The sequence below is a fragment of the Eucyclogobius newberryi genome, unplaced genomic scaffold (assembly GCF_026437365.1).
Source record: "Eucyclogobius newberryi isolate DKJ021-1_F unplaced genomic scaffold, fEucNew1.0.hap1 SCAF_243, whole genome shotgun sequence".
In the NCBI taxonomy this organism is placed as follows: Eukaryota; Metazoa; Chordata; class Actinopteri; order Gobiiformes; family Gobiidae; genus Eucyclogobius; species Eucyclogobius newberryi.
In genome coordinates this window covers 8,925-36,375 of record NW_027315883.1, presented here as the reverse complement: position 1 = coordinate 36,375, position 27,451 = coordinate 8,925, and the positions used below count along the sequence as shown (strand labels likewise).

Below are 27,451 nucleotides of genomic sequence, written 5' to 3'. Positions count from 1 at the left end.
CGTGTCCTTGTGTTTTCTTCTGGGCAGAACGTGGCCTACTCGTAAACTTACTCGTAAACTTACCTGTAAACTTACTCGTAAACCTGCTTGTAAACTTACTTGTAAACCTACTTGTAAACCTACCTGTAAACCTACTTGTAAACCTACTTGTAAACCTACCTGTAAACCTACTTGTAAACCTACTCGTAAACTTACCTATAAACTTACTTGTAAACCTGGTACTTTAGAATGGATACTTCAGAATAGTCCCTTGTGTGTGGTACTTTAGAATGGATACTTCAGAATAGTCCCTTGTGTGTGGTACTTTAGTATGGATACTTCAGAATAGTCCCTCGTGTGTGGTACTTCAGTATGGATACTTCAGAATAGTCCCTCGTGTGTGGTACTTTAGTATGGATACTTCAGACTAGTCCCTCGTGTGTGGTACTTTAGTATGGATACTTCAGAATAGTCCCTCGTGTGTGTGGTACTTTAGTATGGATACTTCAGAATAGTCCCTCGTGTGTGTGGTATTTTAGTATGGATACTTCAGAATAGTCCCTTGTGTGTGGTACTTTAGTATGGATACTTCAGAATAGTCCCTCATGTGTGGTACTTTAGTATGGATACTTCAGAATAGTCCCTCATGTGTGGTACTTTAGTATGGATACTTCAGAATAGTCCCTCATGTGTGGTACTTTAGTATGGATACTTCAGATGAGTCCCTCGTGTGTGTGGTACTTTAGTATGGATACTTCAGAATAGTCCCTCGTGTGTGGTACTTTAGTATGGATACTTCAGAATAGTCCCTCGTGTGTGGTACTTTAGTATGGATACTTCAGAATAGTCCCTCATGTGTGGTACTTTAGTATGGATACTTCAGATGAGTCCCTCGTGTGTGGTACTTTAGTATGGATACTTCAGATGAGTCCCTCGTGTGTGTGGTACTTTAGTATGGATACTTCAGAATAGTCCCTCGTGTGTGGTACTTTAGTATGGATACTTCAGATGAGTCCCTCGTGTGTGGTACTTTAGTATGGATACTTCAGATGAGTCCCTTGTGTGTGGTACTTTAGTATGGATACTTCAGATGAGTCCCTCGTGTGTGGTACTTTAGTATGGATACTTCAGATGAGTCCCTTGTGTGTGGTACTTTAGTATGGATACTTCAGATGAGTCCCTCGTGTGTGGTACTTTAGTATGGATACTTCAGATGAGTCCCTTGTGTGTGGTACTTTAGTATGGATACTTCAGAATAGTCCCTCGTGTGGTTTTGGAGATGCAGCCGGTCGTTCTTCTGCTTCTGAACCTTTTGTTTCTTCTTCCAGGCGTTTGTGAAAGACGTCCAGGAAACGTCAGTGACCGTTGCCTTTGAAAACAAGTGAGTGATGAGGTCATTTCGTACACGTCACACGCGTGTTCAGCTCTAGAGACGGTGAATTAACGTGTGTTTTTCAGCTGGCAGCCGGAGCGAAAAATCCCGTTCCACGACGTGCGGTTTCCTCCTCCGCCCGGAACGCTCAAGGAGATCAACGAGAGCGATGAGGTGGAGGTGAGTCCAGCCTGAGGATCATCTGGAGGAGGAGCGAGCGATGAGAACGCTCGATGGGGACGCTCGATGGGGACGCTCGATGGGAAGGCTCGATAGGGAACGCACGAAGGGAACGCACGTTCTAGAACGCACTCTTTACATCTTGCGCGTTCTACATCGCGCAATTGGTGTATTTATACCTGTCGTACATATAAATTATAGTTTTACTCCAATCAAGCAGGTATTTGTGGAGAAAATGTTGACAAATTTTTAGAAAATGACAAGAAGTGACATCACACCAGGGACACTCATACAGGAAGTGACATCACACCAGGGACACCCATACAGGAAGTGACATCACACCAGGGACACTCATACAGGAAGTGACATCACACCAGGGACACTCATACAGGAAGTGACATCACACCAGGGACACTCATACAGGAAGTGACATCACACCAGGGACGCTCATACAGGAAGTGACATCACACCAGGGACACTCATACAGGAAGTGACATCACACCAGGGACGCTCATACAGGAAGTGACATCACACCAGGGACGCTCATACAGGAAGTGACATCACACCAGGGACGCTCATACAGGAAGTGACATCACACCAGGGACACTCATACAGGAAGTGACATCACACCAGGGACGCTCATACAGGAAGTGACATCACACCAGGGACACTCATACAGGAAGTGACATCACACCAGGGACGCTCATACAGGAAGTGACATCACACCAGGGACGCTCATACAGGAAGTGACATCACACCAGGGACGCTCATACAGGAAGTGACATCACACCAGGGACGCTCATACAGGAAGTGACATCACACCAGGGACACTCATACAGGAAGTGACATCACACCAGGGACACTCATACAGGAAGTGACATCACACCAGGGACGCTCATACAGGAAGTGACATCACACCAGGGACGCTCATACAGGAAGTGACATTACACCAGGGACGCTCATACAGGAAGTGACATCACACCAGGGACTCTCATTCCAGTCAAAGTTTATGCAGAATTTACACAAAAACACAACTTTTTTGACTTTGTATTTTTCTTTGTCAAATAAAAACTTGTGACATGAGTTTTGGCCCAGTGTTTGCTGGGTAATTTCCTACAGTGATGTCATCAATTACAAACAGAAAGTGAAATTAAAAAACCTAAAAAATGAGCTATTCTGTGATTTTTTTTTTTTATTTTAAATTTTTTTTGTGTAAAATTCCAAATATATATATATTATATATATATATATATATATATATATATATATATATTTATATATATATTATATATATATATAATATATAATATATATATATATATATATTATATATATATATATAATATATATATATATATATATATATATATATATATATATATATATTATATATATATATATATATATATATATATATATATATATATATTTATATATATATATAATATATAATATATATATATATATATATTATATATATATATAATATATAATATATATATATATAATATATAATATATATATATATATTATATATATATATATAATATATAATATATATATATATATTATATATATATATCCGAACTGTGTTTTAATTGGATGAGCAGTCTGACCTGTAGGGGGCGCTTTAAGATGTGCTCTGTGTTGTGTTTGAGGTTTACTCCAGGGCAAACGACAAGGAGCCGTGCGGCTGGTGGCCGGCCAAGGTCCGAATGGTCAAAGGAGAGGTGAGTCTGACCACCAGTGTTTTTATCTCACCTTCTGGGCCAAAACAGAAGCTGAAACGTCTCTCTCCTGCAGTTTTACGTGATCGAATACGCCGCCTGCGACGCCACGCTCAACGAGATCGTGACGCTGGAGCGACTACGGCCCGTCAATCCAAACAAGGGCGCGTCCAAAGCCACGTTCATCAAGATCAGACTGGACGTCCCTGAGGACCTGCGGCAGATGTGAGGGGGACGGGAGGGCATGGGGCACACCTTGGTCACGCCCTAGGTCTCACTCTCGGACACACCCTCTGTCACACCTCGGTCACGCCCTCTGTCACGCCCTCTGTCACGCCCTCTGTCACGCCCTCTGTCACGCCCTCTGTCACGCCCTCGGTCTCACCCTCGGTCTCACCCTCGGTCACACCCTCTGTCACACCCTCGGTCACACCCTCGGGCACACCACCCTCGGTCACGCCCTCGGTCACGCCCTCGGTCACGCCCTCGGTCACGCCCTCGGTCACGCCCTCGGTCACGCCCTCGGGCACGCCCTCGGTCACGCCCTCTGTCACACCTCGGTCACGCCCTCTGTCACGCCCTCGGTCACACCCTCGGGCACACCCTCTGTCACGCCCTCTGTCACGCCTCTGTCACGCCCTCGGTCTCACCCTCGGTCTCACCCTCGGTCACACCCTCTGTCACACCCTCGGTCACACCCTCGGGCACACCACCCTCGGTCACGCCCTCGGTCACGCCCTCGGTCACGCCCTCGGTCACGCCCTCGGTCACGCCCTCGGGCACGCCCTCGGTCACGCCCTCTGTCACACCTCGGTCACGCCCTCTGTCACGCCCTCGGTCACGCCCTCTGTCACACCTCGGTCACGCCCTCTGTCACGCCCTCGGTCACACCCTCGGGCACACCCTCTGTCACGCCCTCTGTCACGCCTCTGTCACGCCCTCGGTCACGCCCTCGGTCACGCCCTCGGTCACACCCTCGGGCACACCTCGGGCACACCCTCTGTCACGCCCTCTGTCACGCCTCTGTCACGCCCTCGGTCACGCCCTCGGTCACGCCCTCGGTCACACCCTCGGGCACACCCTCTGTCACGCCCTCTGTCACGCCTCTGTCACGCCCTCGGTCACGCCCTCGGTCACGCCCTCGGTCACACCCTCGGGCACACCTCGGGCACACCCTCTGTCACGCCTCTGTCACGCCCTCGGTCACGCCCTCGGTCACACCTCGGTCACACCCTCACTGACCCCTCTGACCTCTGTGTTCTCTGGACAGGTGCTCCAAAGAGTCCTCACACAAAGACTTTAAAAAGGCCGTGACTGCGTTCAGCGTCATCTACGACTCGGAGAAGAAACAGCTGGTCATCTTGGTGAGTTCAAAGTTCAACTGTAACAGAATGAGATGATGTTTTATTGTTTGTGCTGGTTTAGGTTTTATGAGGATCTCGACTCAAGAACTATTTCCAGTTCAATTGTTGTTTCCGTCTTTATATTTAACGACTTCTATAAATCTATTTATGAGTGAAACATTTCATCCCACACACACTGGTCCTGATTAAAGGTCCTAAACTTAATCTTCCCCTTTAAGTTGGAGGTGAAGTCATGTTTGTGATTTTGGTGCAAAACTATTTCCCCTCGGGACAAACACATTCTTCATCTGTTGCAACACATTTTTTATTAAAAGATTTAATTAAGTTGCAGCCTAACGAGTGTAATTAAATGTGTTTATTTAAAACCTCACACGAGCGTGTTCCAGTTTAATGACCATGTGAAACCTGGCTGAACTCTGCAGGCCCTGTGACAGGCGTTCAGTCAGACGTTCAGGCAGGCGTTCAGGCAGATGCTCAGGCAGATGCTCAGGCAGGCGCTCAGGCAGACGTTCAGTCAGACGTTCAGGCAGGCGTTCAGGCAGACGTTCAGTCAGACGTTCAGGCAGGCGTTCAGGCAGATGCTCAGGCAGATGCTCAGGCAGGCGCTCAGGCAGACGTTCAGTCAGACGTTCAGGCAGGCGTTCAGGCAGACGTTCAGTCAGACGTTCAGGCAGGCGTTCAGGCAGATGCTCAGGCAGATGCTCAGGCAGGCGCTCAGGCAGACGTTCAGTCAGACGTTCAGGCAGGCGTTCAGGCAGACGTTCAGTCAGACGTTCAGGCAGGCGTTCAGGCAGATGCTCAGGCAGATGCTCAGGCAGGCGCTCAGGCAGACGTTCAGTCAGACGTTCAGGCAGGCGTTCAGGCAGACGTTCAGTCAGACGTTCAGGCAGGCGTTCAGGCAGATGCTCAGGCAGATGCTCAGGCAGGCGCTCAGGCAGACGTTCAGTCAGACGTTCAGGCAGGCGTTCAGGCAGACGTTCAGTCAGACGTTCAGGCAGGCGTTCAGGCAGATGCTCAGGCAGGCGCTCAGGCAGACGTTCAGTCAGACGTTCAGGCAGGCGTTCAGGCAGACGTTCAGTCAGACGTTCAGGCAGGCGTTCAGGCAGACGCTCAGGCAGGCGTTCAGGCAGATGCTCAGGCAGGCGTTCAGGCAGGCGTTCAGTCAGACGTTCAGGCAGACGCTCAGGCAGGCGTTCAGGCAGATGCTCAGGCAGGCGTTCAGGCAGACGTTCAGGCAGGCGTTCAGGCAGATGCTCAGGCAGGCGTTCAGTCAGACGTTCAGGCAGGCATTCAGGCAGATGCTCAGGCAGATGCTCAGGCAGGCGCTCAGGCAGGCGTTCAGGCAGTCGTTCAGTCAGACGTTCAGGCAGGCGTTCAGTCAGACGTTCAGGCAGGCGTTCAGGCAGACGCTCAGGCAGGCGTTCAGGCAGATGCTCAGGCAGGCGTTCAGGCAGGCGTTCAGGCAGGCGTTCAGTCAGACGTTCAGGCAGGCGTTCAGGCAGACGCTCAGGCAGGCGTTCAGGCAGATGCTCAGGCAGGCGTTCAGGCAGACGTTCAGGCAGGCGTTCAGGCAGATGCTCAGGCAGGCGTTCAGTCAGACGTTCAGGCAGGCGTTCAGGCAGATGCTCAGGCAGATGCTCAGGCAGGCGCTCAGGCAGGCGTTCAGGCAGACGTTCAGTCAGACGTTCAGGCAGGCGTTCAGGCAGATGCTCAGGCAGGCGCTCAGGCAGGCGCTCAGGCAGGCGTTCAGGCAGACGTTCAGTCAGACGTTCAGGCAGACGCTCAGGCAGATGCTCAGGCAGGCGCTCAGGCAGGCGTTCAGGCAGACGTTCAGTCAGACGTTCAGTCAGACGTTCAGGCAGGCGTTCAGTCAGACGTTCAGGCAGGCGTTCAGGCAGGCGTTCAGTCAGACGTTCAGGCAGGCGTTCAGGCAGACGCTCAGGCAGGCGTTCAGGCAGATGCTCAGGCAGGCGTTCAGGCAGATGCTCAGGCAGGCGTTCAGGCAGACGTTCAGGCAGGCGTTCAGGCAGATGCTCAGGCAGGCGTTCAGTCAGACGTTCAGGCAGGCGTTCAGGCAGATGCTCAGGCAGATGCTCAGGCAGGCGCTCAGGCAGGCGTTCAGGCAGACGTTCAGTCAGACGTTCAGGCAGGCGTTCAGGCAGATGCTCAGGCAGATGCTCAGGCAGGCGCTCAGGCAGGCGTTCAGGCAGACGTTCAGGCAGGCGTTCAGGCAGATGCTCAGGCAGATGCTCAGGCAGGCGCTCAGGCAGGCGTTCAGGCAGACGTTCAGTCAGACGTTCAGTCAGACGTTCAGGCAGGCGTTCAGTCAGACGTTCAGTCAGACGTTCAGGCAGGCGTTCAGGCAGATGCTCAGGCAGGCGTTCAGGCAGACGTTCAGGCAGGCGTTCAGGCAGGCGTTCAGGCAGGCGTTCAGGCAGGCGTTCAGGCAGATGCTCAGGCAGGCGTTCAGGCAGATGCTCAGGCAGGCGTTCAGGCAGATGCTCAGGCAGACGTTCAGGCAGGCGTTCAGGCAGGCGTTCAGGCAGACGCTCAGTCCTAATTATTTTTCTCACTTAGTTAAAAGTACAGTACTTCCAGACACAACATACAGAATATGTGAGCTTTGGATGTGGACAGTCTCTTCTTCTCTGGTCAGATTGTTGATGGTGTTTTCTGACCCACAGTCTGTGAACGAGGTGACCACAAAGAGAGCCCAGATGATGAGTGACATGCACTTCAGGAGTCTGAGGACCAAACTGTCCCTGATGCAGAGGAACGAGGAGGCCAGCCGGCAGCTAGAGGTACTGCTGCTGCTGCTGCTGCTGCTGCTGCTGCTGCTGCTGCTGCTGCTGCTACTGCTACTGCTGCTGCTGCTGCTGCTGCTGCTGCTGCTACTGCTGCTGCTACTGCTACTGCTGCTGCTGCTGCTGCTGCTACTGCTACTGCTGCTGCTGCTGCTGCTGCTGCTGCTGCTACTGCTGCTGCTACTGCTACTGCTACTGCTACTGCTGCTGCTGCTACTGCTGCTGCTGCTGCTACTGCTACTGCTACTGCTACTGCTGCTGCTGCTACTGCTGCTGCTGCTGCTGCTGCTACTGCTACTGCTACTGCTGCTGCTGCTGCTGCTGCTGCTGCTGCTGCTGCTGCTGCTGCTGCTGCTGCTGCTGCTGCTGCTGCTGCTGCTGCTGCTGCTGCTGCTGCTACTGCTACTGCTGCTGCTACTGCTGCTGCTGCTGCTGCTGCTGCTACTGCTACTGCTGCTGCTGCTGCTGCTGCTGCTGCTGCTGCTGCTGCTGCTGCTGCTGCTGCTGCTGCTGCTGCTGCTGCTGCTGCTGCTGCTGCTGCTGCTGCTGCTGCTAATACTGTAGACGAGGCCAGCCGGCAGCTAGATATACTGCTGCTACTACTACTACAGAGGAGGCCCAAGACGCGCGTCCACATAGACTTTGAATGTAAACTGGACGCTTTTAAAATGTCTGACCCCGGTGTCCTCGTCTCTGCAGAGCTCCAGACAGTTGGCCTCCAGGTTCCATGAACAGTTCTCCGTCCGTGATGATCTGATGGGTTTGGCCATCGGGACTCATGGAGCAAACATCCAACAGGCTCGAAAAGTGCCCGGCGTCACCAACATCGACCTGGACGAGGAGACGTGCACCTTCCACATCTACGGAGAGGTGCGCACTCACAACCGCTCCATACAGTCACCTTTAAACTCACAACCGCTCCATACAGTCACCTTTAAACTCACAACCGCTCCATACAGACACCTTTAAACTCACAACCGCTCCATACAGACACCTTTAAACTCACAACCGCTCCATACAGTCACCTTTAAACTCACAACCGCTCCATACAGTCACCTTTAAACTCACAACCGCTCCATACAGTCACCTTTAAACTCACAACCGCTCCATACAGTCACCTTTAAACTCACAACCGCTCCATACAGACACCTTTAAACTCACAACCGCTCCATACAGACACCTTTAAACTCACAACCGCTCCATACAGTCACCTTTAAACTCACAACCGCTCCATACAGTCACCTTTAAACTCACAACCGCTCCATACAGTCACCTTTAAACTCACAACCGCTCCATACAGTCACCTTTAAACTCACAACCGCTCCATACAGTCACCTTTAAACTCGCAACCGCTCCATACAGACACCTTTAAACTCACAACCGCTCCATACAGTCACCTTTAAACTCACAACCGCTCCATACAGTCACCTTTAAACTCACAACCGCTCCATACAGTCACCTTTAAACTCACAACCGCTCCATACAGACACCTTTAAACTCACAACCGCTCCATACAGTCACCTTTAAACTCACAACCGCTCCATACAGTCACCTTTAAACTCACAACCGCTCCATACAGTCACCTTTAAACTCACAACCGCTCCATACAGTCACCTTTAAACTCGCAACCGCTCCATACAGTCACCTTTAAACTCACAACCGCTCCATACAGTCACCTTTAAACTCACAACCGCTCCATACAGTCCCCTTTAAACTCACAACCGCTCCATACAGACACCTTTAAACTCACAACCGCTCCATACAGTCACCTTTAAACTCACAACCGCTCCATACAGTCACCTTTAAACTCACAACCGCTCCATACAGTCACCTTTAAACTCACAACCGCTCCATACAGTCACCTTTAAACTCACAACCGCTCCATACAGACACCTTTAAACTCACAACCGCTCCATACAGTCACCTTTAAACTCACAACCGCTCCATACAGTCACCTTTAAACTCACAACCGCTCCATACAGTCACCTTTAAACTCACAACCGCTCCATACAGTCACCTTTAAACTCGCAACCGCTCCATACAGTCACCTTTAAACTCGCAACCGCTCCATACAGACACCTTTAAACTCACAACCGCTCCATACAGTCACCTTTAAACTCACAACCGCTCCATACAGTCACCTTTAAACTCACAACCGCTCCATACAGTCACCTTTAAACTCACAACCGCTCCATACAGTCACCTTTAAACTCACAACCGCTCCATACAGACACCTTTAAACTCACAACCGCTCCATACAGTCACCTTTAAACTCACAACCGCTCCATACAGTCACCTTTAAACTCACAACCGCTCCATACAGTCACCTTTAAACTCACAACCGCTCCATACAGTCACCTTTAAACTCACAACCGCTCCATACAGACACCTTTAAACTCACAACCGCTCCATACAGACACCTTTAAACTCACAACCGCTCCATACAGTCACCTTTAAACTCACAACCGCTCCATACAGTCACCTTTAAACTCGCAACCGCTCCATACAGACACCTTTAAACTCGCAACCGCTCCATACAGTCACCTTTAAACTCGCAACCGCTCCATACAGTCACCTTTAAACTCGCAACCGCTCCATACAGTCACCTTTAAACTCGCAACCGCTCCATACAGTCACCTTTAAACTCACAACCGCTCCATACAGTCCCCTTTAAACTCACAACCGCTCCATACAGACACCTTTAAACTCACAACCGCTCCATACAGTCACCTTTAAACTCACAACCGCTCCATACAGTCACCTTTAAACTCACAACCGCTCCATACAGTCACCTTTAAACTCACAACCGCTCCATACAGTCACCTTTAAACTCACAACCGCTCCATACAGTCACCTTTAAACTCACAACCGCTCCATACAGACACCTTTAAACTCACAACCGCTCCATACAGTCACCTTTAAACTCACAACCGCTCCATACAGTCACCTTTAAACTCACAACCGCTCCATACAGTCACCTTTAAACTCACAACCGCTCCATACAGTCACCTTTAATGTGCTTCAAACAATGTCCTGCGCCACATCGTTATTAAAGTTGTTTGAATATGATCTCAATTATAAAGTGACAGGTCAGACTATTGTGTTCATCAAATGGCACAAATCCATCTGAAAAATGTATGTAAAATACTTGCTTCATTTCGTTGACATAATGGATATAATAAATATCTTTTGTCCGTGAGTTAAAACTTGATTAAATCAGCTTTAGATTTGGATATGAACAAATAAACACCAAACAAAGTCATAATTGGTGATTAAAATCTGCTGTTTGACTGTGTTTCAGGACCAGGACGCTGTCCGTTTGGCTCGGAGTTTCCTGGAGTTTTCTGAAGACGTCATCAAAGTGCCAAGAAACCTCGTCGGTAAAAGAAAAAGAAAACGCCTCAGAGTGTGTCATAGATAGAATACTACAGCATAAAAACTACACACAGCAGTAGATTTAACCAACTGGAAATGAGAAAATTAAACAATGAAACAGTCATTGTGAGTGTTTGAGCAAGAGAGTGCAGAGAGAGTTCATCCAGGTCAGGGTCGTGAGATGGGAGTGGGGCTTGTAACATAATCGCTGCTGCTGGTTGGTTAAAACTAACTCCACTCCGCCCCCTGTAGGAAAGGTGATCGGTAAGAACGGAAAGCTGATCCAGGAAGTGGTGGACAAATCTGGAGTGGTGCGAGTCCGGATCGAGCCGGAGAACGACAAGAAGCCGTCCACCGCGGCGGCGGACGAGGTATAGCCACGCCCCTTCATCAGGATCTGGAGCGTGTTCTCTGGTTTCACTGAGCTGCTTTTCCTCTGCTCATGAAGGGAATGGTGCCGTTTGTGTTCGTGGGGACGAAGGAGGCCATTTCTAACGCCACAGTTCTGCTGGACTATCACCTCAACTACCTGAAGGTACCAGCGAGTCATGATGTCCTCTAGAGTCACGACGTCCTCTAGAGTCACGGCGTCCTCTAGAGTCGCAGTGTCCTCTAGAGTCACGACGTCCTCTAGAGTCGCGGCGTCCTCTAGAGTCGCAGTGTCCTCTAGAGTCACGACGTCCTCTAGAGTCGCGGCGTCCTCTAGAGTCACGACGTCCTCTAGAGTCGCAGTGTCCTCTAGAGTCACGACGTCCTCTAGAGTCGCGGCGTCCTCTAGAGTCGCGGCGTCCTCTAGAGTCACGACGTCCTCTAGAGTCGCAGCGTCCTCTAGAGTCGCAGCGTCCTCTAGAGTCACGACGTCCTCTAGAGTCATGTCTCAGCCCTAAACTGTAACGATTGTGTCAAAGTTGAGTCAGATATCACCGTTATAACCATGTTGCCGTTATGAAGTGCTGCTTTGCGTGTTGCCGTGGCGATCTTGAAACCCTCAACCTTGCGGCGCAGGAGGTGGACCAGCTGCGACTGGAGCGTTTGCAGATCGACGAGCAGCTGAGGCAGATCGGGGGGGCCGGACCCGGACCCGGGCCTCGGAACCTCAAAGACAAAGTGTACGTGTTCGACAATGGCGGAGGCGGCGCGGGGCGAGGCGAGCGCGGCGAGCGAGGCGAGCGCGGGGAGAGGGGGCGACCGTACGGAGGGAGAGGGCGAGGACGCAGAGGGGGAGGACCCTTCACGTCAGGTAAACCACACCCCCTCTGTTTAACCCTGACCTTTAGACCAGAGCTTTCACCACTGATCATTCCAGTCTGTTCTTCATCAGGCGGGACACTAGAGCCACAGGTGCTTACTCACAGTGTCAATCAATAACTCTCACTATTCAGTCATATTTCTTCATTTATTTGCATTTTCTCCCTTTTATATTACACACATGAATGTCCTTTTCCTCTCTTTTAACCCTTTTCTCACATTGTTCCTCGTCACAAACAGCTGGAGTACATTTAGCGTCATTCACACGAGCTTGATGAATCTTCACTCCATTCTGGGAGGGGCCCTTCTCGTGACCCCTCCCCATAAACAGAACCATCTTTATACTACTGCGTTCACTGCATTGAGAGATATTTATGACATTTTCACGACCGCACGGCTCGAGATGGAGTCATGTCCTCATTGGCTTCTATGTTCAGTGCGACGTGGAGAACACGTGTGCCAAATCTCAGCCGTTTATGACAAAGTCATATTTTTCATCCCATGTAAGTCAATGACAATATTCATCAGGTTGCCACAGTAACCTGCAGATGGAGCTACGCCGTCGTTGGCTTTAAGTGTGTTTGTCAAAGTCCAGAAGAACGAGACGTGCTTTCCACATGTTTCAGGCACAAACTCTGAGGCGTCGAACGCGTCGGAGACGGAGTCGGACCACCGAGAAGAGCTCAGCGATTGGTCGCTGGCTCCGGCCGACGAGCTGCTGACGGGAGGCGGGACTTTGCCCAGGCGAGGCGGCGAGGGCAGGAGGCGGGGCACTGGGGCGGGGCTGCGAGGGCGAGGAGGAAGGGGAAGAGGAGGATACAAAGGTGAGGGCGAGGTCTGTAACTGCATGTCCTTCCTCACTCTCTCCCCCGTTTCATCCAGGAGGAAATGCCATCATTTAGTGTTGAAATGCAGTTTGACATTTCGGTTTAGTGACAAAAGTTAGAATAAGATAAGATGTCGGTGTAATCCCTCATTCGTCCAGGCGTGTTCCATAATAGAAAAAGCTTCAGTTGTAGTCATCTGGACTCAGTTTGAAAAAATAGACGTTTCGACTCTCATCCAAGAGTCATTGTCAATAACAGAATTTAGGTCGAGAACTCCGATATTAATACTGTTCTGTGGTAAGACCCGCCCATTGGGAGGAGCCTTCCTGAAGTAGAAAGAGTTGTTTGTTTCAACAGAAACTCCCCCTTGTATCTACCGAGCCTATTCAGAATCTTAATGGGCTATTAGAATCCTCTTTGTCTTTGTGAGACCCTGGCTCAACCACCCTGAGTACCTGATTAGCATCTAAATGTCCTGGTCCTGGTCCTCTACCTTTCCAGGGGTTCAGTAACCCATTATAGATACCAGGAAGATTGAATCTTAGCCCTCCATTTCTGTTTAAAGAAGGTCTTTCTTTTTTAACAAAAATAGCTTCCTTGACTCCTCTTTCAAACCATCTTTTCTCCTGCTTAAAACCTTCACCTCACCGTCTTCAAACGAGTGATTAGAGGCTTCAAGATGGAGATGCACGGCGCTCTGAGGTCCTGAACTTGTATTTCTTCTGTGCTGATAGAGCCTCTTGTGTAGAGGCTGTTTTGTCTCACCTATGTACCGTTCTTTACAGCTTTCTTCACTGCATTGGATCGAATAAACTACATTGCTCTGTTTTTGAGTCGGCAACTTGTCCTTTGGGTGAACCAGTTTTTGTCTTAAAGTGTTTCCTGGTTTAAAATAAACAGGGACTTAGTGTTGTCTAAAAATTCTCTGCAGTTTTTCCGACAGGCCAGAGACATAAGGGATAGAAACACCCTTCCTTCTCTGTTCAGTTTCCCTTTTGTCCTGCTTCTTGGTTCTCTTCACTCTGTTGAGAGCCCAAGCGGGGTAACCACAGGCTGAGAGGGCATTTCGGACATGTTTTTCCTCTTTCTTCTTGCCCTCTGAGCTGGTGGGCACACCTTGAGCTCTGTGTTGTAAGGTTCTGATCACTCCCAGCTTGTGCTGTAGTGGGTGGTTGGAACCAAAGAGCAGATACTGGTCCGTGTGTGTAGGTTTCCTATATACTTCTATTTGGAGTTTCCCGTCCTCTCCTCTGATCGTGGAACAATCAAGAAAGGCCAAGCGATTCTCCTTAGCGTCTTCTCTTGTAAACCTGATATGTGGGTCCACAGCATTGATGTGATCAGAGAAGGTTTCCAGCTCTTGTTCCTTGATTGTTACAAAAGTATCATCGACATAGCGGAGCCACAGTTTTGGAGCTATGCCTGAGAATGAGGACAGTGCCTTCTTCTCAAAGTGCTCCATGTACAGGTTGGCCACTATGGGAGAGACGGGCGAGCCCATGGCACAGCCATGAATCTGTCTGTAAAATTGTCCCCGGAATTGAAAGTAAGTGGTGTTCAGACAGATGTCCAACAGTTTACATATGTGTTCAGGTGTCAGTTTGGTCCTTTCCTGTAGGGTGCTGTCTTCCTGCAGTCTGATCCTCACTGCTGCTACTGCATCAGAGGTCGGGATGCAGGTGAACAGGGACACCACATCATATGAAACCATGAGGTCATCTGGGTCCAGTTGGAGATGTTTCACTTTATCCAAAAAGTTGTGCGTGTTTTCCACATGATGTTCCGAATTCCCCACAAGCGGAGCCAATATAGTTGTTAAATGCTTGGCCACATTGTAAGTGATGGAATCTGTGCTGCACACTATGGGTCTGAGTGGAACCTCCTTTTTGTGTATTTTTGGAAGGCCATAAATGCAAGGCATGGCTTCACCAGGATACAGTCTGTAATACAGAGGCCGGTCTATCGCTTCCTCTTTTTCCAGCCTTTGTAAACAGTCTATCACTTTCTTCTTGTAGCCACTGGTGGGATCTCTTTTCAAGCGTTCGTATGTGGTCGTGTCCTCGAGGAGGGTGTGGACTTTGGCTTCGTAATCAGCTGCGTTTGCACTGTGATTCTCAACGCAGCTGATTACTGGAATTCGGAACATCATGTGGAAAACACGCACAACTTTTTGGATAAAGTGAAACATCTCCAACTGGACCCAGATGACCTCATGGTTTCATATGATGTTGTGTCCCTGTTCACCTGCATCCCGACCTCTGATGCAGTAGCAGCAGTGAGGACCAGACTGCAGGAAGACAGCACCCTACAGGAAAGGACCAAACTGACACCTGAACACATATGTAAACTGTTGGACATCTGTCTGAACACCACTTACTTTCAATTCCGGGGACAATTTTACAGACAGATTCATGGCTGTGCCATGGGCTCGCCCGTCTCTCCCATAGTGGCCAACCTGTACATGGAGCACTTTGAGAAGAAGGCACTGTCCTCATTCTCAGGCATAGCCCCAAAACTGTGGCTCCGCTATGTCGATGATACTTTTGTAACAATCAAGAAACAAGAGCTGGAAACCTTCTCTGATCACATCAATGCTGTGGACCCACATATCAGGTTTACAAGAGAAGACGCTAAGGAGAATCGCTTGGCCTTTCTTGATTGTTCCACGATCAGAGGAGAGGACGGGAAACTCCAAATAGAAGTATATAGGAAACCTACACACACGGACCAGTATCTGCTCTTTGGTTCCAACCACCCACTACAGCACAAGCTGGGAGTGATCAGAACCTTACAACACAGAGCTCAAGGTGTGCCCACCAGCTCAGAGGGCAAGAAGAAAGAGGAAAAACATGTCCGAAATGCCCTCTCAGCCTGTGGTTACCCCGCTTGGGCTCTCAACAGAGTGAAGAGAACCAAGAAGCAGGACAAAAGGGAAACTGAACAGAGAAGGAAGGGTGTTTCTATCCCTTATGTGTCTGGCCTGTCGGAAAAACTGCAGAGAATTTTTAGACAACACGAAGTCCCTGTTTATTTTAAACCAGGAAACACTTTAAGACAAAAACTGGTTCATCCTAAGGACAAGTTGCCGACTCAAAACAGAGCAATGTAGTTTATTCGATCCAATGCAGTGAAGAAAGCTGTAAAGAACGTTACATAGGTGAGACGAAACAGCCTCTACACAAGAGGCTTTATCAGCACAGAAGAAATACAAGTCCAGGACCTCAGAGCGCCGTGCATCTCCATCTTGAAGCCTCTAATCACTCGTTTGAAGACGGTGAGGTGAAGGTTTTAAGCAGGAGAAAAGATGGTTTGAAAGAGGAGTCAAGGAAGCTATTTTTGTTAAAAAAGAAAGACCTTCTTTAAACAGAAATGGAGGGCTTAGGTTTCATCTTCCTGTTATTTATAATGGGATTCTGAACCCCTGGAAAGGTAGAGGACATTCAGATGCTAATCAGGTCCTCAGGGTGGTTGAGCCAGGGTCTCACAAAGACAAAGAGGATTCTAATAGCCCATTAAGATTCTGAATAGGCTCGGTAGATACAAGGGGGAGTTTCTGTTGAAACAAACAACTCTTTCTACTTCAGGAAGGCTCCTCCCAATGGGCGGGTCTTACCACAGAACAGTATTAATATCGGAGTTCTCGACCTAAATTCTTTTATTGACAATGACTCTTGGATGAGAGTCGAAACGTCTATTTTTTCAAACTGAGTCCAGATGACTACAACTGAAGCTTTTTCTACAATAAGATAAGATAATCCTTTATTGTCCCACATGGGGAAATTTCATTTTTGCAACGCAAGATACAGAGGCAGATCCAGAAGAAAAGAACAGATCACTTATAGGAAGTCTGAAAAACACTTTCAGTAGAAGATCTCCTTTAAACAAAAACTCCCATAGACAAATAAATAAATAAATACATAAATACCATTGCATATTAAATCATATTATTAGAATATTAAATCCAACGCTTGTGTCCTCGTGCGTTTATTACACTCCGACCCCGACATTATGATTATTATTATGATTATTATTATGATTATGATGATTCTTACGACATGACCCCTTCGTGTGTGTGCCCTTTAATGCCACCGAGACAAATAATGATTTTTTCAAATCTTTGGACATTTACATTCTGCCATCTGAATGTTGTCATGTTTGTCCAGATAAACCACGCCCGTTTTTCTCGTTAAAAGAAACCAATTTGAAAAACGGAGAAACCAAACGCAGCTTTAAACACGGTGGTGAATCCGGTCAGGTTCTTTCGCTTTTATTTACCGTGTTTTCTGGACTATAAGTTGCACCTTTTTTCATGGTTTTGGCCGGGGTGCGACTTATACTTATATTTACACTCTGGAGCGACTTATATGTGATATATTTGTTATTTTCATACTCCAGTGCGACTTATGTATTTTTCTTCTCTATTATGCATTTTTTGGCCAGTGCGACTTATACTCCAGAAAATACGGTATTTGAATTAGAGCTGCAACTTATAATTATTTTAGTGTTTGACAGTCAAACTATTATTTCTGTTGAACATTGGATTTCTTTAAATACACTTAACCACATAAGCTGATGGCGACTGAAGGCTTCTCCATTCATAAAAGTGTAATATTGATCCTTGAATTATGTTTGTTATAAAAGCTCTTTTTATTTGTGTTTTAGACAAACATTTCCATCATATTTTATAGTAGATTAGTCGTTTCAGTATTTAAAATGAGGCTGATTCTAAGGTTTATTTAATTGATATTTGCTTTAGATAACATGCATGTATTTCCAGAAGCACTAAACGTTTCAGAGTTTTGTGACAGAAACACTTGTGAATAAAGTGATATTTGTGTGTTTTTTGAGTGTCTAGAAAGTGGAAAAGGGCTAAATAAATACTCTGATCATGATAAATGTTTCTTTCACAAAAACAGTGGCCAGATTTCCTTTGTTTGTGATATTTGAATAATGAAGATCCAAAAGGAGCTTAAAGTAGATGAACTGTCTCTGCTGCAGGAGACGACCTGCCGTGGGGAGACCCCAGACCCCGGCACATCAGAGACCCCAAGTCCAGAGCTCCAGAAGACTCTTTACAGGTGACCACCACAGTGACCCTTTAAAACTGAGAAGCAGAGAGACAAACCCAGTGTTACACCTTTAAAACTGAGAAGCAGAGAGACAAACCCAGTGTTACACCTTTAAAACTGAGAAGCAGAGAGACAAACCCAGTGTTACGCCTTTAAAACTGAGAAGCAGAGAGACAAACCCAGTGTTACACCTTTAAAACTGAGAAGCAGAGAGACAAACCCAGTGTTACGCCTTTAAAACTGAGAAGCAGAGAGACAAACCCAGTGTTACGCCTTTAAAACTGAGAAGCAGAGAGACAAACCCAGTGTTACGTCTTTAAAACTGAGAAGCAGAGAGACAAACCCAGTGTTACACCTTTAAAACTGAGAAGCAGAGAGACAAACCCAGTGTTACACCTTTAAAACTGAGAAGCAGAGAGACAAACCCAGTGTTACGCCTTTAAAACTGAGAAGCAGAGAGACAAACCCAGTGTTACGCCTTTAAAACTGAGAAGCAGAGAGACAAACCCAGTGTTACGCCTTTAAAACTGAGAAGCAGAGAGACAAACCCAGTGTTACGCCTTTAAAACTGAGAAGCAGAGAGACAAACCCAGTGTTACGCCTTTAAAACTGAGAAGCAGAGAGACAAACCCAGTGTTACGCCTTTAAAACTGAGAAGCAGAGAGACAAACCCAGTGTTACGCCTTTAAAACTGAGAAGCAGAGAGACAAACCCAGTGTTACGCCTTTAAAACTGAGAAGCAGAGAGACAAACCCAGTGTTACGCCTTTAAAACTGAGAAGCAGAGAGACAAACCCAGTGTTACGCCTTTAAAACTGAGAAGCAGAGAGACAAACCCAGTGTTACGCCTTTAAAACTGAGAAGCAGAGAGACAAACCCAGTGTTACGCCTTTAAAACTGAGAAGCAGAGAGACAAACCCAGTGTTACACCTTTAAATCTGAAAAGCAGAGAGACAAACCCAGTGTTACGCCTTTAAAACTGAAAAGCAGAGAGACAAACCCAGTGTTACGCCTTTAAAACTGAGAAGCAGAGAGACAAACCCAGTGTTACGCCTTTAAAACTGAGAAGCAGAGAGACAAACCCAGTGTTACACCTTTAAAAATGAGAAGCAGAGAGACAAACCCAGTGTTACGTCTTTAAAACTGAGAAGCAGAGAGAAAAACCCAGTGTTACACCTTTAAAACTGAGAAGCAGAGAGACAAACCCAGTGTTACACCTTTAAAACTGAGAAGCAGAGAGACAAACCCAGTGTTACACCTTTAAAACTGAGAAGCAGAGAGACAAACCCAGTGTTACGCCTTTAAAACTGAGAAGCAGAGAGACAAACCCAGTGTTACACCTTTAAAACTGAGAAGCAGAGAGACAAACCCAGTGTTACACCTTTAAAACTGAGAAGCAGAGAGACAAACCCAGTGTTACACCTTTAAAACTGAGAAGCAGAGACAAACCCAGTGTTACACCTTTAAAACTGAAAAGCAGAGAGACAAACCCAGTGTTACGCCTTTAAAACTGAGAAGCAGAGAGACAAACCCAGTGTTACACCTTTAAAACTGAGAAGCAGAGAGACAAACCCAGTGTTACACCTTTAAAACTGAGAAGCAGAGAGACAAACCCAGTGTTACGCCTTTAAAACTGAGAAGCAGAGAGACAAACCCAGTGTTACGCCTTTAAAACTGAGAAGCAGAGAGACAAACCCAGTGTTACACCTTTAAAACTGAGAAGCAGAGAGACAAACCCAGTGTTACACCTTTAAAACTGAGAAGCAGAGAGACAAACCCAGTGTTACGCCTTTAAAACTGAGAAGCAGAGAGACAAACCCAGTGTTACGCCTTTAAAACTGAGAAGCAGAGAGACAAACCCAGTGTTACACCTTTAAAACTGAGAAGCAGAGAGACAAACCCAGTGTTACGCCTTTAAAACTGAAAAGCAGAGAGACAAACCCAGTGTTACGCCTTTAAAACTGAGAAGCAGAGAGACAAACCCAGTGTTACGCCTTTAAAACTGAGAAGCAGAGAGACAAACCCAGTGTTACGCCTTTAAAACTGAGAAGCAGAGACAAACCCAGTGTTACACCTTTAAAACTGAGAAGCAGAGAGACAAACCCAGTGTTACACCTTTAAAACTGAGAAGCAGAGAGACAAACCCAGTGTTACGCCTTTAAAACTGAGAAGCAGAGAGACAAACCCAGTGTTACGCCTTTAAAACTGAGAAGCAGAGAGACAAACCCAGTGTTACACCTTTAAAACTGAGAAGCAGAGAGACAAACCCAGTGTTACGCCTTTAAAACTGAGAAGCAGAGAGACAAACCCAGTGTTACACCTTTAAAACTGAGAAGCAGAGAGACAAACCCAGTGTTACACCTTTAAAACTGAGAAGCAGAGAGACAAACCCAGTGTTACACCTTTAAAACTGAGAAGCAGAGAGACAAACCCAGTGTTACACCTTTAAAACTGAGAAGCAGAGAGACAAACCCAGTGTTACGCCTTTAAAACTGAGAAGCAGAGACAAACCCAGTGTTACGCCTTTAAAACTGAGAAGCAGAGAGACAAACCCAGTGTTACACCTTTAAAACTGAGAAGCAGAGAGACAAACCCAGTGTTACGCCTTTAAAACTGAGAAGCAGAGAGACAAACCCAGTGTTACACCTTTAAAACTGAGAAGCAGAGAGACAAACCCAGTGTTACACCTTTAAAACTGAGAAGCAGAGACAAACCCAGTGTTACACCTTTAAAACTGAGAAGCAGAGAGACAAACCCAGTGTTACGCCTTTAAAACTGAGAAGCAGAGAGACAAACCCAGTGTTACACCTTTAAAACTGAGAAGCAGAGAGACAAACCCAGTGTTACGCCTTTAAAACTGAAAAGCAGAGAGACAAACCCAGTGTTACGCCTTTAAAACTGAGAAGCAGAGAGACAAACCCAGTGTTACGCCTTTAAAACTGAGAAGCAGAGAGACAAACCCAGTGTTACGCCTTTAAAACTGAGAAGCAGAGAGACAAACCCAGTGTTACACCTTTAAAACTGAGAAGCAGAGACAAACCCAGTGTTACGCCTTTAAAACTGAAAAGCAGAGAGACAAACCCAGTGTTACGCCTTTAAAACTGAGAAGCAGAGAGACAAACCCAGTGTTACGCCTTTAAAACTGAGAAGCAGAGAGACAAACCCAGTGTTACACCTTTAAAACTGAGAAGCAGAGACAAACCCAGTGTTACGCCTTTAAAACTGAGAAGCAGAGAGACAAACCCAGTGTTACGCCTTTAAAACTGAGAAGCAGAGAGACAAACCCAGTGTTACGCCTTTAAAACTGAGAAGCAGAGAGACAAACCCAGTGTTACACCTTTAAAACTGAGAAGCAGAGAGACAAACCCAGTGTTACGCCTTTAAAACTGAGAAGCAGAGAGACAAACCCAGTGTTACGCCTTTAAAACTGAGAAGCAGAGAGACAAACCCAGTGTTACGCCTTTAAAACTGAGAAGCAGAGAGACAAACCCAGTGTTACACCTTTAAAACTGAGAAGCAGAGAGACAAACCCAGTGTTACGCCTTTAAAACTGAGAAGCAGAGAGACAAACCCAGTGTTACGCCTTTAAAACTGAGAAGCAGAGAGACAAACCCAGTGTTACGCCTTTAAAACTGAAAAGCAGAGAGACAAACCCAGTGTTACGCCTTTAAAACTGAGAAGCAGAGAGACAAACCCAGTGTTACACCTTTAAAACTGAGAAGCAGAGAGACAAACCCAGTGTTACACCTTTAAAACTGAGAAGCAGAGAGACAAACCCAGTGTTACGCCTTTAAAACTGAGAAGCAGAGAGACAAACCCAGTGTTACGCCTTTAAAACTGAGAAGCAGAGACAAACCCAGTGTTACGCCTTTAAAACTGAGAAGCAGAGACAAACCCAGTGTTACGCCTTTAAAACTGAGAAGCAGAGAGACAAACCCAGTGTTACGCCTTTAAAACTGAGAAGCAGAGAGAAAAACCTTTATGTGACCAACACGGTTGAGTCAGGGGTGTGTTTGGTCCCTCTGAATGTTCATCAGAAGCTTCTGTGTCACGTAGACTTCATGAACTTACAGCTGTTCAGTTCTTGTACTGTTCATGTCCAACACCACAAACACACACTGTTCACCCAGGTCAATAAAACAATAAAACAATGTCAATGTCGCCCATAACAACAGGAGCGAGCAAAGACCAAACCAGGACTAGACCAGAACCTGAACCAGGACTAGACCAGAACCTGAACCAGGACTAGACCAGAACCTGAACCAGGACTAGACCAGAACCTGAACCAGGACTAGACCCTAGAATCCTCACTCGTCCCTCCTTTTCCTTCCTCTTCCTCACTCGTCCTTCTTCCTCACTCTTCCTTCCTCTTCCTCACTCTTCCTTCCTCATCCTTCCTCTTCCTCACTCTTCCTTCCTCTTCCTCACTCTTCCTTCCTCTTCCTCAGATCCGCGTCGACGGAAACGAGCGCAGTGTCCAGCACTCGTCCAGAGGAGGCGGAGCTCTCTCCCACCACCGTCCAATCAGAGGGCTGAAGAGGGACAAGCCGGACGCCCCGCCACCGCCTCCGCTGGTCAACGGGGTGTCGTAGGCGCCCCCCTCAGGACACTCACGGCACTGACACACATTTAAACCAGAAATCTGCCCACACTCCGGCCCCTCCCTTGGCCCCTCCCTCGGCTCCTCCCACTGCCCTGGATTTACGGGAGAATTTTGGTCAAACGGTTCCAAATGACTGCTTTCTTTGAGCTTTTGGAGCAGAAAGACTCTCACGTTCGGCAAACAACAAATGCAAGTCGACTCTCAGTAAAACAATTTGGATTTATTTGTGTTTTTTTTGTTTGTTTCTCTCTCGCACTTATTTTATTTTGAAATGAACTGTCGACGCCAGAACGGCTCAAAACGTGTTCGAAAACGATGATTTCTTTGTTTTAAATGGCTCTTGTACATGATGAGGTCTGTAGTGTCACCTTTAACGCAGGCCAGGTCTGGCCCAGGTTTAGACCTGGTTTAGTCCAGGTTTAGCCCTGGTTTAGCCCTGGTTTAGCCCAGGTTTAGCCCAGATTTAGCCCAGATTTAGCCCAGATTTAGCCCAGGTTTAGTCCAGATTTAGTCCAGGTTTAGTCCAGGTTTAGTCCAGGTTTAGCCCAGATTTAGCCCAGATTTAGTCCAGATTTAGTCCAGGTTTAGTCCAGGTTTAGTCCAGATTTAGTCCAGGTTTAGTCCAGGTTTAGCCCAGGTTTAGCCCAGATTTAGCCCAGATTTAGTCCAGATTTAGTCCAGGTTTAGTCCAGGTTTAGTCCAGGTTTAGTCCAGGTTTAGCCCAGGTTTAGTCTAGGTTTAGTCCAGGTTTAGCCCAGGTTTAGTCCAGGTTTAGCCCAGGTTTAGTCTCTTCTTAGCGGTTTGTACGCGTCGTCGTGGATCGCGGTCGATGCAAAAACAGACAAACGGGAAAAGCCTTAATCTCAAACGGAGGCGGACCACCAGCCAAACGCCTCGTCTCCACGGCGACCGCAAAGTGGACACATCACACAGAGCGGACTCTCCACCCGGAGCCGGATTCAAACGCGCTCGGAAATCGCTCGGAGCTTTTTGAACAGAAACGGCCACATTTTTAAAGCAAAATGTCCCAAAAGAAAGGACAAATAACAGTCTTTATTTGTGAATATTCTCCGTCTCATATTTACACTTTGTTTGGAAGTTACGGTTCAACTGTTAAAGTGCTCAGTGCAGCGTTGTTGCTAAATTGCTGCTAAAAGGCTTTTCCCTCATGGTTCAATACCGGTCGCTGTCAGCAGGGGGCGCTGCAAACCAAGCGTGATCTGTCCACTTAGAGGCTGCGCTCGCCTGGAGGAGAGGGCCGCCCGGAGGAGAGCGCCGCCCGGAGGAGAGGAGAGCGCCACCCGGAGGAGAGGAGAGCGCCTCCTGGAGGAGAAGAGAGCGCCTCCTGGAGGAGAGGAGAGCGCCTCCTGGAGGAGAGGAGAGCGCCTCCTGGAGGAGAGCGCCTCCTGGAGGAGAGCGCCTCCAGGAGGGCCGCCTGGAGGAGAGCGCCGCCTGGAGGAGGAAAGTTCAGTCACTCTGAATCCATCTGTGGTTTTGTTCACTGAGCGTCAGGAAGTTCCGACACGTTTCCAGCTCTAGAAAAAGGTGTATTTGTTGTGTGCGAGTGTCATGTTTCTGCAGACGACACGTTTGTGTGTGATAAAGTGTGTTTAAATGTGCTTCAAACACAGTCGAACCCGGCGTTTAAAGCACATTTAAAACACCAGATTCTGACGTTCATCTCAGTTTGTTCCATTGAAACTTTGACCTCCATTTTGGATTTTACACAAACTTAAGCAAAACACATCTTTCTGAACAAGATTTTTAAGTCAAACTTGGTCTAAATCTGTTTTACTACAGCAGCACATTTGCCTTATGTGAACGACCATAATGTCCGTAACTTTAGCATTTTTAAAGTTCTGCAAACGACGAAATAAAAACAAACGTGTGACAAATCTTGAGCCAAAAACGATTCTAAATATAGAATATCGAGTTTGTGTCGTATGAAATCGGACAGGAAACGGCAGCTAACGTCGCTAAGCGGTTACGGTCGCGTTGGAAGAGGCGCGGCAAAATCGGCTTCGCTAAAGGGAAACGACACTCGCGGCGCTACAAGGCGGCTACGTAGCGGTTAGCACGATGTTAGCACGATGTTAGCGCGAAGCGTAGACGAGCCACGAGGCTTTTCCCGCCGCAGTAGAACGTCTGTAAATACTTCCCGCTGTCGGTTTTGGCGATTGCCCGAGTTTGGCCAAATGTCTCGGTTATTTCCGTTTTATCACCCGTGAGATTCTGGTCCAAAATCTTCCCAATCATTCCTGAAGATGTCAAATTCACAGCATTATTCGATTTAGCCGTCTGAAAGCGGCGACTTTTGGGATGATTTGGTTTCTCCAGGTGAAACGTTTCTCTCCGGTGCGAAAAGGGGAAGTTGTCATGTTTGTGCTCCAGAAGAAGAAATAAAGGATGATATATTTGTCAAACTCCTGGTGTTTGGCTCCGAGGCGCGATGTAAATGTCCTCTTTGTTCTTCTAACCACAGGAATATTACTGAATGTTTCTTTAATTTATGGAGACTTCTTTGTACTTTCTTCTGCTCTGTTTTTGGGAAATAATCGTACTTTTTATTTCAAGTGTTACTGTAGACGGAACATATCAACGAGTTCAACCTGGATACCTTAAAATAAAAGGCTCGTGTACAGACAAAGCTGCTTTTTCATTTGTAAACTTAGACCTGATTTAGTCCTGATTTAGTCCTTCTTTAGTCCTGCTTTAGTCCTGGTTTAATCCTGGTTTAGTCCTGCTTTAGTCCTGGTTTAATCCTGGTTTAGTCCTGCTTTAGTCCTGGTTTAATCCTGGTTTAATCCTGGTTTAGTCCTGCTTTAGTCCTGCTTTAGTCCTGGTTTAATCCTGATTTAGTCCTGCTTTAGTCCTGCTTTAGTCCTGGTTTAATCCTGGTTTAGTCCTGCTTTAGTCCTGGTTTAATCCTGGTTTAGACCTGGTTTAGACCTGCTTTAGTCCTGCCACATCCTCTCCAACAGTCTGCATTTCCCTGTGAGTCATGGGCACTTTGACATGGGCTTAAAAAGAAACCAGACACACTTTCCCAACAGAGTTCCCTCCATGTGACCCTGTGGTCCTCCATGTGGTCCTCCCTGTGGTCCTCCCTGTGGTCCTCCCTGTGGTCCTCCATGTGACCCTGTGGTCCTCCATGTGACCCTGTGGTCCTCCCTGTGGTCCTCCATGTGACCCTGTGGTCCTCCCTGTGGTCCTCCATGTGACCCTGCGGTCCTCCATGTGGTCCTCCATGTGACCCTGTGGTCCTCCATGTGACCCTGTGGTCCTCCCTGTGGTCCTCCCTGTGACCCTGTGGTCCTCCCTGTGGTCCTCCATGTGACCCTGTGGTCCTCCCTGTGGTCCTCCATGTGACCCTGTGGTCCTCCATGTGACCCTGTGGTCCTCCCTGTGGTCCTCCATGTGACCCTGTGGTCCTCCCTGTGGTCCTCCATGTGACCCTGTGGTCCTCCCTGTGGTCCTCCATGTGACCCTGTGGTCCTCCCTGTGGTCCTCCATGTGACCCTGTGGTCCTCCCTGTGGTCCTCCATGTGACCCTGTGGTCCTCCCTGTGGTCCATGTGACCCTGTGGTCCTCCCTGTGGTCCTCCATGTGACCCTGTGGTCCTCCATGTTACCCTTTGGTCCTCCCTGTGGTCCTCCATGTGACCCTGTGGCCCTCCCTGTGGTCCTCCATGTGACCCTGTGGTCCTCCCTGTGGTCCTCCCTGTGAACCTGTGGTCCTCCCTGTGGTCCATGTTACCCTGTGGTCCTCCCTGTGGTCCTCCCTGTGGTCCTCCCTGTGGTCCTCCCTGTGGTCCTCCATGTGACCCTGTGGTCCTCCCTGTGGTCCTCCATGTGACCCTGTGGTCCTCCCTGTGGTCCTCCATGTGACCCTGTGGTCCTCCATGTGGTCCTCCATGTGACCCTGTGGTCCTCGATGTTACCCTGTGGTCCTCCCTGTGGTCCTCCATGTGACCCTGTGGTCCTCCCTGTGGTCCTCCCTGTGGTCCTCCATGTGACCCTGTGGTCCTCCCTGTGGTCCTCCATGTGACCCTGTGGTCCTCCCTGTGGTCCATGTGACCCTGTGGTCCTCCCTGTGGTCCATGTGACCCTGTGGTCCTCCCTGTGGTCCTCCATGTGACCCTGTGGTCCTCCATGTTACCCTGTGGTCCTCCCTGTGGTCCTCCATGTGACCCTGTGGCCCTCCCTGTGGTCCTCCATGTGACCCTGTGGTCCTCCCTGTGGTCCTCCATGTGACCCTGTGGCCCTCCCTGTGGTCCTAATGTGACCCTGTGGTCCTCCCTGTGACCCTGTGGTCCTCCCTGTGGTCCTCCCTGTGGTCCTCCCTGTGGTCCTCCCTGTGAACCTGTGGTCCTCCCTGTGAACCTGTGGTCCTCCCTGTGGTCCTCCATGTGAACCTGTGGTCCTCCCTGTGGTCCTCCATGTGACCCTGTGGTCCTCCCTGTGGTCCTAATGTGACCCTGTGGTCCTCCATGTGACCCTGTGGTCCTCCCTGTGGTCCTCCATGTGACCCTGTGGTCCTCCATGTGACCCTGTGGTCCTCCCTGTGGTCCTCCATGTGACCCTGTGGTCCTCAATGTGGTCCTCCATGTGACCCTGTGGTCCTCCCTGTGGTCCTCCCTGTGGTCCTCCATGTGACCCTGTGGTCCTCCCTGTGGTCCTCCATGTGACCCTGTGGTCCTCCCTGTGGTCCCCCATGTGACCCTGTGGTCCTCCATGTGACCCTGTGGTCCTCCATGTGACCCTGTGGTCCTCCCTGTGGTCCTCCATGTGACCCTTCTGTCCTCCCTGTTGTCCTCCATGTGGCCCTGTGGTCCTCCATGTGACCCTGTGGTCCTCCCTGTGGTCCTCCATGTGACCCTGTGGTCCTCCTTGTGGTCCTCCATG

At 48.2% G+C, this 27,451-nt stretch overlaps 1 protein-coding gene across 1 annotated transcript in view; it reads left to right on the top strand.

Annotated features, from left to right (window-relative positions):
- fmr1 (fragile X messenger ribonucleoprotein 1) overlaps positions 1-25,194 on the top strand; it is a 29,085-nt gene extending 3,891 nt beyond the window's left edge. The window contains exons 2-15 of the mRNA XM_072459662.1: positions 1,308-1,360; positions 1,438-1,531; positions 3,190-3,261; positions 3,335-3,483; positions 4,529-4,622; positions 7,307-7,423; positions 8,126-8,296; positions 10,728-10,806; positions 11,054-11,172; positions 11,250-11,336; positions 11,807-12,041; positions 12,676-12,873; positions 17,875-17,954; positions 22,393-25,194. Of these exons, the coding sequence (XP_072315763.1) occupies positions 1,308-1,360; positions 1,438-1,531; positions 3,190-3,261; positions 3,335-3,483; positions 4,529-4,622; positions 7,307-7,423; positions 8,126-8,296; positions 10,728-10,806; positions 11,054-11,172; positions 11,250-11,336; positions 11,807-12,041; positions 12,676-12,873; positions 17,875-17,954; positions 22,393-22,536 (1,692 nt within the window). The 3' untranslated portion in view covers positions 22,537-25,194. The remainder of the gene's footprint in view (positions 1-1,307; positions 1,361-1,437; positions 1,532-3,189; positions 3,262-3,334; positions 3,484-4,528; positions 4,623-7,306; positions 7,424-8,125; positions 8,297-10,727; positions 10,807-11,053; positions 11,173-11,249; positions 11,337-11,806; positions 12,042-12,675; positions 12,874-17,874; positions 17,955-22,392) is intronic.
- The last annotated feature ends 2,257 nt before the right edge of the window (positions 25,195-27,451 follow it).